Below are 13,646 nucleotides of genomic sequence, written 5' to 3' on the forward strand. Positions count from 1 at the left end.
ACCTCCAGAAGTACATTTGCTTTGGCAGGAGGAGAGAAGTTTAGTGTCTTTTCCCCATTTTTGGCATATAAATCATAGTGGGTGCACAATGTCCTCCTTGAAGTACAATGTGGAGTCATATACAATTTTAAAAACTCATATACTGAGCCTGTTTCTCAATTAATAGCTGTGGGTTATACCTACTAATTTTCTGGAAGTTATTCAGGTTTTGAAATGGGAATCTTGGATGTAGAAACCTCATTTGGAGACTGGCACCAATGTCAGACTAGCACCTCAGGAAGGACACAAGCCATAAAAAGGGATTGAGCAACTGGAATTAGATTTTCAAGATCTATCACAGTTTGCACATAGTGAGAAAATCCCACAAAGACTTTTTAAGGGGCAGGGCTGATGTGCTGATAGATCTAAGATGGAACATGGTGGCTAACTATCATTTTTGTTCCCTAACTGTATGAAAAAAAAAAGAAATATAATGCAGGTTTTTTATCTAAGTTCTGATGTTGATTGGGACCTTTTTTGTGAGGTAATGTAAAAGAGTTTGAGCAAAATGCTTTAAAAGGAAAAAAAGAGGGGAATAAGAAGATATGATAGATAACTTTGTTTTTATCATTTTCTTAGTATTAAAATCTTATAAAATGTAATGGATCATCTGACTGAAAAGCTGCACATTATTCATGTTTCTTTTAGATACTAAAAATTAAATACTTGTGTGCCAGGGTGTCCCAAACACTTTATTACATGCTAACTCCTTTTAGGTAGGTGACAACCCATAAGAAAATAATTTCATTTACAAGGGGAAAATACATTCATTGTCCTGACTTCTTCATTGTCTTCTTTTTCTTTTTTTTTTCTTATCTGCTTCTCTCCCATTTCCATAGGCCTTCTTTCTCTTGTTTCTATAATTTTACTTTACTTTTCATTTCTCAAAGAGCTTGAATTAATTTGTCCTGTGACTTTCAAATGATATGAGCATAACCTGCTACCAAGGTAACATTTCCTTCCAACTTTCTCCATCTTTCATTGTGACAGATATTGTTTTATGAAATGAAACCAACTGGATGGTACTCTATTACCAACACATTTGCTCACCGGAGCCTTTAAATAACAGTAGCTAGATGTGGACCATAAATGCAAAGGAACCAGGAAGCTCAGAGGCCATGATGAAGCTTAAGGTTGGCTATTAATTTTCGCCAATATTAAATCATGACATAGCTCACATGTAAGGATCACAGTTCAATTATGAACCATAAAGTAGTTTTTTTAAAAAGAGAGAAGATTTATAAGATATTTTTCTAGCACATTAGTGCATATTCTCAAAGTTGTGAGTGTTTCAGGCAGAAGACCCGTGCCCCAGTATATAAATTCGAATACAATTATTTTCACTCTAAAGCTGATAAAGTGACAAAGCTGGGGCAGGCCTCTGCCTGGAGCTATATTGCACTGTTGCTCATATATATTTTGCTTAAATTAACAATGTGACAAATAGGTTACACTGTCATACATCAGCTCTAACAAATTATTTTTAAAATACTTTCCTCTTACTCAACGATCCTCATATATACATAGACATAAAAGAGGTGGAAAGTTTAAGGCTGACAATTTGCAATTACAATTTGAACTGCAATTCCCTCCTTTTCCCCTCCCCTTAAAAAAAAGATATTTGACACACTTTACAAAAACACTATCATTTTAATGACATTAGTTTTTCATATGATGGAAACCTTAAACAATTAGTTGTATCTCTCTGGGTAATTACTTGGATGTCCAGACAATTAGATGACAAAATGCAAGTAAGTGGGCGCACTTAGAAGGAATAAAAAAATGACCTTGCACGAGTACTCAATGAGCCCCAGTGTGAATTAGATTTGAGAATCCTGGGCATCCAAGTGTAAATCACATTTTGATGACTGTAACAAAAAGGAAGAAAATTGCTCTCTTTCCCTACCACCTCTTCCAAAAAAGAGGCCACATTCTACTGCTCTGATTTGAAAAATTTCTGAAGTGCTTGCATCAAAATCTCAACAAAAATTCACATGGGCTGGTTTGTAGGACCATATTGGTTATTAATTTGTTTTATAAGCTTAGATAAATTACTCAACTCTTCCGTTGATTAGATTTGATGTATGTATCCAAAAGGTATCGTGATTTTTGTTAAGTCATTTTTCAATCAATGTCTGACTCCCCATGACTCCACTTGATGTTTTCTTTGCAGAGATAATGGTTTGTCATTTCTTTCTCTGGTTCATTTTGCAGAGGAATAATTAAGGCAAATAGGGTGAAGTGCTTTGCTCAGGTTCTCACAACTGGTAAGTATCTGAGGCCAGATTTGAACTCAAGAAGATGAGTTTTCCTGACTCTAGGCACAACATGTTATCCAATAGGCCATTTGCCACCTATCTTCCCTATGATCCTTGTAGGAATATGATAAATCAAAGGGAAGGCATAATAGTATTTTAATTTCTACAAATCCTTGTTATGATTAAAATTCCCTGGAGAAAGGATATTAATTTATAATTATTTATTAAATAATAAAAGGTGGGCCAAAGGAAAAAAAAGGGCATAAGCCATTTGTGGCTGGTTCTTCCCTTAGCAGCCTCCTTCCTGAGCCAGCAGTGCCAGTTCCAAGTTAGTTCTTGTATGTGCCAAAGTTCTCTTAGCCAGCCCTGAGCCACATTGCACTGGTACTGGCCCCCTGCTAGCTGCCTCCCCACCTTGAGGATCCAGGTATGCCACTAACTCACAGGTATACCAGTGCTCTTTTAGTCACCTCCTCTGTCCTCCATCCAAGGTAAGAAGGACTGCTTCCTTCCCACTCTGATTTATGCTCTTTGTTATGTCCCTTGACAAAACCTCTGATTGGAGGTCTCTGACCTTAATCTGGAAAAGTGACAGATCTCTGGACACCAGGGATCACCTGGGCAAGAGACATAGGTCTTCTGGACTCCAGAAGTTATGAGACCTTGAGAATAGCTGCATTGTGCATGTCCACTCCTCTATACCTCACAATCTTTTTTCAACCTCACTATCATAAGAGGTTTTATCTCCATTCTTATTCAACAAGAGAGTGGAGGAAGGAGAAAGGTGGTTTCAATCCCAAAATTTTCCTTTTAAAATCCAAAGGTTGTCGTAGGGTACCAAAGAAAGGGGTACAGGCTAGGTAAATTTCCATACTCCCATATTTCCATTATCCCACAACTCTGGAAAGAAAGAATAAAGGTCCCCAATTGTGCAAGTCTGTAGTTTTTGTGTACATGTATCTATACTGTAGAAACTGTTTCTGAAATGATCTAATCTACTAAAATAGAAATAAGAATTTTGTCATTTTGATAATGTAATGCTGATCTATAGTTTGCTATGTAGAATGCAAGCTCCTTGAGAGTAGGGATTGTTTTTATATTTTAAATGGGATCGCTGAGTCATTAGAAGGAATATTTAAATCAAGAGTGAATTAATCCATTTGAGCATGAGTAAATGTATATCCCCCAAATCAGAATAAAGTTTTTCATATAGGAGGTATTCATTGCTTATTAAATGGAACAGAATTTTTCCTATATTTTAGTAGAACCTTCTTCAACTTCAGAGACAGGCTTAGTGATGGTGAACCTTTTAGAGACCAAGTGCCCAAATTGGAACTTTCATTCCGCATGTGCCCCCCCCCCCTCCTTAGCCCAGACAGAGGAGAGAGGAAGTGCTGCCATTAGGCTGCTGGGCAGAGGGGTGTGTCATGTGAGAAATGTCCTCAGGCACATGCGGAGAGGGGAAGGTAGCAGCCCCCTCTGGCATGCACCAGCACATATGCTATAGGTTCCCCAACACAGGGCAAGGTTTAAAAACTTCATAGATAGGTCCATGTACTGAGAGCCCAAAACAGAAACCAACACAAAAGGAATGTGAGGCACTCAATAACAAAAAGCTAGTGGTATATTTTTAGTTAATTCTGACAGTTAAAATTTTTTTAAAGGGTGAGATATCTAAAAATTCCACAGTGGCCTCACAAAAACTAATCTAAAAACTCAGATTTTTCAAGTGTGTATAACTAATTGAAGATAATCCTAAATAATGGCAACATTCTATAAGAATACTGTCAATTAGGTTATTGTGAAATTTGCTAAAGATAAAAAGGAAAAGACAATAATGGTGGCCTTTACAAAAAGATATGTTGGGAGTTAGAGGAGGATGAAAGGGCAGGGCACTCCTCCCTGCAACAGAAGGGAAGATAATGGAAAATAGATCAAAGGAAAAACTAGCATCTGCCAGTCTGTCTCTCTTTTTCATCTTTGTACTCTCTACTGAGGCATATAATCTTTGGACCAGGAAAGACAAAAAAATAAAAAAAGACAAACCCCCGCCCCCACCACTGCAGAGTGGAGCTTAGCAGGAAGGCCTAAACTGGACATTGACCTACAATGTCATGGACCCCCAGTGCAGGCCACCAGCAAACCCCCTCCCTCCACTGTACAGGTTGGCAGCAAGGTCAGCACCCCCCCCCAACCCCAGGCAAGTCCACATTGAGGCTTCACTTCCAGGGCAAACCAGCAGTGAGGCCACATCTCCCCAGCATCAGAATTTCAACCCTGCACAAACTACCATGCCACTTGTATAAGGCAAGTAATCTGTAAGGCCCAACACCCAGAGCAGGCCAGCTGCAAGCCTCCCCACTTTGCTAGCAAACAATGAGGTCTCCCATTGTGTCAACTAGCTACTGAGGCATCCCAATGAATGAACTAGCAGTGATAACCCCCACCTGGTGCAGGGCAGCAGTATGGTCCACAACTATGAAAGGAAAGAATAAAGGTCCCCAATTGTGCAAGTCTGCAGTGAGGTCCCCTTACCAGTTCAAGCCAGAAACTAGACCCTGAGGATCCCACAAAGAAGAAGCAAAACCCTGGGCCCCACAAAAAGAAGCTTAGGAGAGTAATTTCTCCAACCCAGGGACAGAACTTTAATATGCAGGTAAATCTTACATAATAAACTGAAAAAACTAGCAAAAAAGAACTTCTGGAAGAGGTGAAAAAAAAGGACTTGAAAAATCAAATAAGAGGGGGCAGCTGAGTGGCTCAGTGGATTGAGCCAAGCCTAGAGATGGGAGATCCTGGATTCAAATCTGGCCTCAGACACTTCCTACTTGTGTGACCCTGGGCAAGTCACTTAAACCCCATTGTCTAGCCCTTACCACTCTTCTGCCTTGGAACCTATACACAGTAGTTATTCTAAGACAGAAGGTAAAGGTTTTTAAGAAATCAAATAAGAGATTTAGAAGGAACATTGGAAAAGGAATTAGAGGAATGCAAGAAAAACATGAAATAAGAGTCAACAGCTTGATAAAGGATACACAACAATTGGAAAAAGATATACAAAAATTCACTAATGGAAACAACTTCTTAAAAAATAGAATTGGCCAAATAGAAAAGGAGATAGAGAAGCTAATTAAAGAAAACCATGCCTTAAAAAATAAGACTTGGGTGAAAAGAAGCTAATGACTCCATGAGACATCAAGAAACAAGAAAATAAAATAAAGAGAATGAAAAAATATGAAATTTCACTCTTGAAAAATAACTGAACTGGAAAATAGATTGAGGAGAGATAATTTAAGAATCACTGGACTACTTGAAAGTCACGATAAAAAAAAAAAAAGAACCTGTCCGTTGTATTTCAAGAAATTATCATGGAAAATTGCTCTGATATTCTAGAATCAGAGGATAAAATAGAAATTGAAAGAATCTACTGATCCCCTTCCAGAAAGATAAAATAAAATAAATAATCCCAGGAATAACCAAATTCCAGAGTTCCCAGGTAAAAGGAGAAAATACCTCAAAGTAGCCAGAAAGGAAAAATTCAAATATCATGGAGCCACAGTCAGAATAACGTAAGATTTAGCCACTTCTACCATAAGGGATTATAGTGCCTGGAATATAATATTCAGGAGAGCAGAAGACATAGGATTACAACCAAGAATTATATACCCTTCTAAATGAGTATAATTCTTCAGGGGGAAATGAATATTTAATGAAATTGAGAACTTTAAAACATTCCTAATGAAAAGCCCTGAACTGCAAAGAAAAGTAGAGAGAAACACAAGAAGGTAAATAGGAAAAAGAAACCATAAGAGATTCAATAAGGTTGATTTCTATATTATTACATGGTAAGATAATATTTGAAATGGTTAGGAACTTTATATTAAGGCAATTGGAAGGAATATACAGAGAGAGGAATTTAGGTGTGAATTAACTACAATGGACTATTATATCTAAATACAAAATTAAGAGATGAGAAAAAGTATCATCTAGGGAAAAGATAGAAGGGAGACACTGAGGAGTATAAATTATCTCATGTGAAAGATCTATTATAATGGAGGGGAAAATGGAAAGTGGTGGAGGGCAATGCTTGAACCTCACTCTCATCAGATTTGGCTCAAAAGAAATTATAGAAGGAAATAAATAGCAAAATAATACTCATTGCTCAACTTTCCCCTCTAAGAATTAAATTACAATATAACCAAAAAAATAGACCAGAAAAAAGTTAAAGAGGCAAATAGGATTATAGAAGAATTAGATATGATGTACCTCTGAAGAAAACTGAATGAGAATAGAAAAGAATTTTTCTTAGCAGGACATGGCACCTACACAAAAACTGACCACAGATTAGAGTACAAAAACTTCACCAAAAAATGGGGGGAAAGAAGAAATAATAAATGCATCTTTTTTTTCAGATCATAATGCAATTGCAATTTCATACAATATGGGGGGGAAAAAGAAATAATAAATGCATCTTTTTTCAGATCATAAGGCAATTATAATTTTATTCAATAAAGGACCACAGAAAGACAAATTAAAAGTTATTTGGAAACTTATCTGATTCTATATAATGTGGGTCAAAGAACAAATCATAGAAATAATCAGTAATTTCAATTAAGATAATGATGAAAAATAATAATGAAATTTATTGATAGTGCCAAAGCAGTACTTAGGGGAAAATCTTTAACTTTCTAAACACTATCAATAAATTAGAGGGGAAAAAAACAGACTATTTAGTTGAATATGCAACTAAAAAAGTTGGAAAAAGAACAAATTAAAAATCCCAATTTAAACAACTTGGAAATCTTGAAAATAAAAGTGAAATCAACAACAAAAGTGAAAGTAAGAAAATCATTCAGCTAATGAATAGAGCTTAAAGCTGGTTTTATGGAAAAAACCAATAAAATAGATAAACCATTGTTTAATTTGGTTTAAAAACAGAAAGAAAATCAAATTACCAGTATCAAAAATGAAAAGAGGGATTCAACACCAATGAAGATGAAATTAAAGCAATTATTAGGAGTTATTTTGCCAAAAATATGCTAATAAATTTGAGTAAGTAAAATGGACTAATATTTACAAAAAATGTAAACTTAGATTAATAGAAGAAAAATAGAACACTTAAATAATGAAAGTTCCAAGACTTTACTAAAGTAATATGAATATAAACAGCAAAGTAAAGTTTTGAACCCAGTTCCTTTAATGTTAGATTCAGTACTCTTTCTAATTACCACTACTTCTTTTCTCTCATATTATAGAGGATATTTAAGCAGTATTTGGCTGGCCAAAGCCTCAATAACACTGGTTATCTGCCTATCTAGAATTTACCTCTGAGGCAGTATTAGTTGGGATATTAAAAATGACTTTATTTGTGCGTCGGCCATGGGAGGGGAGTGCGGGGGGTGAAAAGTAAAGTAGGAGCATGAATCATGTAACCATGTTAAAAATGAATATTAATAAATGTTTAAAAAAAACAAAAATTGACTTTTTTAACTGAAATTTGTTTTCAATGTTTCCTACTATTGGACATCAGATCTATTATTTAAAAGCAAGTATATTTAGATTTGACTAGAGCTAAAGACTTATTACCCAATATGAGCAAAAGGAGGCATAAACACACGAAAGATACATAAAATATACCTCTGCACAATTTCAAACTTTTTTTGCCTTTAATTTATATATTAAATTGATTGCAGCATGGATTCCAGTCTGATATCCAATGATAAAAAAAATCCATATGCTTCTGAGAGCTTTATCCTGGACTTTGCAAATGTGAATGGCATTTGATGTAAATTGAAGGTTTTTTTACAGCACTTAAAATGGTATGATTAACATTATGCCCACCTGTGCCATTTGGATGAGTTTTCCTAGGGAAAATATTTCCAAATCACATACTTGTTGCTTCCTTGTCCCATTGGTTATCAGAAGTTTTTTGCACTAGGAATATTTTTTTCTTCTTTAATCTCATTCAGAAACCAAGAATATTCCATTATGTTAGTATTTCTATAGCCAAATTGACATAATTCTGGGTACTTCTATAAGAATTCGCATAGGACACATTTTGCAAAAATGGTGTGTGACTGAATTTGGGGTGATTTGGGGTTCCCTAATTGCACATTATTATTCTTATCTGGAACTTTGTAGATGCTGCTCTGATAAGCATTATGATAGCAATTCCCAAAAGAGGATTAACTTTTTTCTTAATAGAAAATGGGATAATGGCCCTTTAGCTTCTTAGGATTTAGGGCTGCAAAGGAACTTTAGATATATCATAGGATCACAGATAAATAGGTAAAAGAGGCCCTTCAGGTGCTCTTGTCCAAATCCATAAATTTATAGATGAGGGAACTTAGTCCTATAGAAGTAATTTGCCCAAAGAGGTCATGTAGGTAGAAAGCAGCACAACTTTTTGAGACTACATCTTCTCCGTTCTTCTAACTCTATCACTTCTTCATCCCCCAGTCTGAGAAAGTTTTTTTTTTCAAAACAAAAGGAAAATTAAGTCACCAATTATGATCATTTCCATCTTATTAATGAAATTCTTTGTCCAGATCAGGAAGATTATATATATAGATTGAAAAATAATTCTTCTTTTGTTAAAAATGCATTGGCTAGAGAAATATTATTAAATATTTTTTATTATTTTTGTATTATTATTATTTTATTATTTTGATAAAATAATTTGACTTGAAATCTGGATACCTGGATACTAGCCTCAACTCCTATACTCACTAGTTTTCTAACCTCTCAGAGCCTTATTTTATTCATCTAGAAAGGAGAAAAAATTATCCTTATAATTACAACTTTATGTAATGTAGTGTAATGTAGGATTTATGCAAGATCTCTTGCATTTGCAAATTACCCCAGGCAATCTTGACAATTAGGAGAATGGAACTTTGGCCCAGCAGTGCCAGTCCCAAGACCTGACAGTTTGAGTTGGGACTATAAATACCCCTGCTATTGTTATGTATAAAAACTTTTTATAACTTAAAGTGCTATATATAATAATCAAGGATTCTCTACTAGCTGAAAGTTAAGTACACAACCCTGATGACATTTTAAAATATTCATTTCTTACCCTTTTTCCTTCCTTCCTTCCTTCCTTCTTTCCTTCCTTCCTTCCTTCCTTCCTTCCTTCCTTCCTTCCTTCCTTCCTTCCTCTTTCCTTCCTTTTCCTCTGACTAAACCTTCCTTCCTTCCTCTTTCCTCTTTCCTTCCTTTTCCTCTGACTAAACCATTGATAACCTAGGAAGGTTTCTGCACCTTTAGTATAAATTTTTTTTTAATTTGGAATTTGACATGTCTTGTGTTTTAAAATTTGGATTGTTACCTTTTGCTCAGTTAAATAAAAACATATACCTCAAATTTTGAAAGAAAATTATATTTAAAACTAAGTGGTAATTAATAAATAAAATTGGATTTTTAAATTAGCAACTGTATGAAGAAAAAAATCCACTGGTTATACTAACAGAATTTTGTGAAATTGACATTCCACATAGATTTTCCATAATATTTTCCCAGTTAATGAATCCTAATTCTTTGGGATGGTAAATGTTAAAATTAAATGGAGCTATCAGATATACAATTAACTCATCTGAATTTTCTGTGACATTCCATTCCATCAACATTAAAAGAATATTCAGCAATGAAATTACTCTTGAGTTTTGACAAAGATCTAAGTTAATAGTTTCTTAGAATTCTGATTGGATCTCAGCTCTCCTACTGAATCAAGACTTTTTTAACTCAATGTTAATCTCAAGGTTTTTAGCTATGCATGAGGTTGGGTTGGTTTGAACTGATTATGTGCTTATTTTTTCCAAAGTGGTAAGTTAAGCTACAGTAATATCTTAATTCTAAAAATGGTTTGAACTGATTATGTGCTTATTTTTTTCAGTGTTAAGTTAAACTACAGTAATATCTTAATTCTAAAAATGGTCCTTTGGCAAATAATTTGAAAGAACTTTATATGCAGTTGATTTGGATATAAATTTAAATATTCTATGGGTTAGATCATGTGTCCCTAAAAACAAAAGCAATAAAGAACAAAATTCTAACATAACAATCTAATATAATTCAATAAAGTAGTTGTGAGAATTGTCTCCCAGTATCACCATTTAAACAAAAAGCTTCATCTGTATTTAGGAACATATGAATGTTTGTTTCTGTTTAGTGTTTAAGTCACTCTCTCATTGTCCCTCTCTCTTAGATGATCCAAAATACCCTCCTATGGTCTCAGAGAATTAGGTTGCTTGCTTAAAATTGATAGAATTGATAGAGGTAGAAATGGCATATTTATCTTATTTTATTTTTTTTCAATTATTTTTAATTTAAACATTTATTAATATTCATTTTTAACATGGTTACATGATTCATGCTCCTATTTTCCCCTTCACCCCCCACACTCCCCCCACCCATGGCTGACGCACATTTCCACTGGTTTTATGAAATGGCATATTTATATTTAGCTGTTAGTGCTATAATTAAAATCAGGTAATAAGGGCATTGTCCAAGGGCACCAAATTTAGAGGGCCCTTCATCCCATCAATAGCTTTAAAAAAATATTTACCTTATCTCTTAGAATTGATACTATGAATTTGTTCCAGGGCAGAAGAGCAGTAAAGGGCTAGGCAATGGGGTTAAGTGACTTGCCCAGGATCACTCTGCAAGGAAGTGTCTGAGGACAGATGTGAACTCAAGGTCTTCTATCTCCAGACCTGACTTTCATTGTGCTGTGCCACCTATCTGACCCCTTCAATATCTTTTGCATTCATTCAATGCTAGAAAAATAATAAAACTTAACATCTACAAGGGGAAAAAAAGTTATAACAGGAACCTACCTGAAGTAATTTGGGACAAACTGCTTTATCGTGTTCTTATCATGTTATCTATATTCTTCAGGTGAAACATATTTTCTTCTGGTCTGGCAAGATAATGTCTTAATTCTGACAGACCACACAAGGCACTTCCCAAACACAATACTCACATTAGATATAGGTCAATAAGTTATTTCACCAAGGAGGAAGTGTTGGGACTCAGAGGAAGGACACATGTCCCTCCTGGTCCTCTCATTCCTGCTGTCTTCTCTTCCCCTCACAAATGATGCAAGATTATGAGAACAAGGAACTGGACTTCAGCCAGATGGACATCTCACCAAAGTAGAAGAGAAGATTCATCTCTGACTCTTGATCCATCCGTCCCCAGTTAGCCCCAAAGAAGTCTGGCCCAATGTTGGCTGCCTCTGCCCAATACTGATTATCAGACCCTCACTTAGTCACTTCCTCTTCTTTGGAGTTCTCTGTTTCCCTTCTTTCTAAAATGAGGGGCTTCTACTCAGTGTCCCTGGAGCACTCAAATTGCTCCCAACCTTTGTATGCCCACACTTGAACACTGTACAACAACAGATGGATATCCTTATAGAAAAAACAAAAAAAATTAAGTTGGGGTAAATTTCTACACCATGCTGCTCCTTTCTCTACAGCCCTATTAGGTATCCATAAAAATGATGTCATGATATTGTTCCAGAGACTATGTCTCTGGATCATGCTGTCTTTCCCTCAGTTTCTTTTTCATTGAAGCAGCTAGGTGATAATTGTGTGCATAGTGTTGGACTTGAAGTTAAAGAAGCCTGAGTTCAAATCCTGTCCTACATGATTACTAACTGCGTAACCCAGCTTTAATTTCCTTATTGGCAAAATGCAAGTAATAATAGCACCTTTTTCAAAAGGCTGTTGTTAGGATCCAATGCAACAACATGCATAAAACACTTTTTATATATTATATTACAATTTTATATATTAATACTAAATGTCATCTTCATCCTTATTGTCATTACTTTTAGTATTACTAATGACTTTATTACTAATGAATTAATACCAGAATATATTTTGTGTCATTTTACACAGGAGTAATTTGTGGCATAGGTTCCAGAAGCAAAATATACCTAATTGTAATTCTTCTAACCATTATGTTAAAAGAAGATCTATCTGTACCTTTAATAAGTCCTTTTTCTTGTAGAGTTTTCAGAGAAGGTCGTCGAGTAATAAATTTCTTCAATCTGCTTTTGACTCTGCTTTTGTCACTTGTATCAGAAACACTGTGCTGTAGTCTGAATACTGTGGATAAAAAAAAAGAAAGGCTTTCAGTAAATCTCCCTTTTATTGTTATTATTTCATGCAAATATAAATTGAGATCCTTAGTTATTTAACTACCTCCCTCGAGACCTTCTATATATAGGGTACAAATGCATGTGATGTTTTCTCAAGGGTAAGTACAGGTATCCCTTACACATCATGACTTTCCCCAACATGGGTCCAATATATTGAAAGGTGACAAAGGAAATTAAATGGGAATTTTGGGTGAGGTTTGCAGAAGCCATGGATGTCACACAAAGACCAGTAGACAACAGAGAAAAAGTTTAGACAGTCAGCAATGCATAAACTATATGAATGGTATTATATAATATCAACAATTTTCTTTTAATACCACAAATATACACTTTTATTTTTACTTTAAACACCCTATAAATGAAAAGGAAAAAAAATCAGATATTTTTCCCTGTGTGAAAGGAAGGTCAAAAAATTTAAGTAAATTTTCCAGATTGTGTGGGCACTGGCCCTCCAACCTTTAAGAGGTGGAAAGGTCACCAGTAATGATGATTTTGTATTCCAGAACTGTGATATGAATAGCATGTATATTCACAATTACTTAGATAATTAAATTATCTAAACTTAGATAATCACTTTGCTTTGGGCTACATTGTCAGGATAAAAGGAGTATCCTATGTCTCAAAAGTTGTTCACTTTTTTGTTTCAGATTCTTGGAAGTCTGGTGAAGGCTATGCCCTCCTAAGAATAATATATATTTTTTGTAATTTGAAATTTTTATTTAATTAATTAATTTAGACTATATTTCCATGGCTACATGATTCATGTTTTTTCCCTCCCCTCTAAATCCTCCCCCTGTAGCTGACACATAATTCCACTGGGTTTTACATGTATCATTGATCAAGACCTATTTCCATATTATTGATAATTGCACTAGAGTGATCACTTAGAGTCTATATCCCCAATCATATCCCCATCGAACCATGTGTTCAAGCAGTTATTTTTCTTCTGTGTTTCTAAGAATAATATTTTGAATGCATAAAATAAAGTAAGTAAAGTTTTAATTACTTATCTGTATATATATATATATATATATATATATATAGAGAGAGAGAGAGAGAGAGAGAGGATTCTCAGTGCTCTCTCAGTATATGTTATAAGTGCTCTATTTTTCAAATTGGTTTATAAAATGTAATTTGTTATCTATGTCTATATTTTATCTCTACCACCCCTTCCCTAACAATAGAAT

The 13,646-nt window shown here is 34.8% G+C and overlaps 1 protein-coding gene across 1 annotated transcript in view; it reads right to left on the minus strand.

Moving 5' to 3' along the window:
- ARHGAP15 (Rho GTPase activating protein 15) overlaps positions 1-13,646 on the minus strand; it is an 817,445-nt gene that overhangs the window by 328,468 nt on the left and 475,331 nt on the right. Inside the window, exon 8 of the mRNA XM_044669898.1 lies at positions 12,284-12,406. Coding sequence (XP_044525833.1) covers positions 12,284-12,406 — 123 coding nt within the window. The remainder of the gene's footprint in view (positions 1-12,283; positions 12,407-13,646) is intronic.

This window comes from Gracilinanus agilis, chromosome 3, assembly GCF_016433145.1.
Source record: "Gracilinanus agilis isolate LMUSP501 chromosome 3, AgileGrace, whole genome shotgun sequence".
NCBI lineage: Eukaryota > Metazoa > Chordata > Mammalia > Didelphimorphia > Didelphidae > Gracilinanus > Gracilinanus agilis.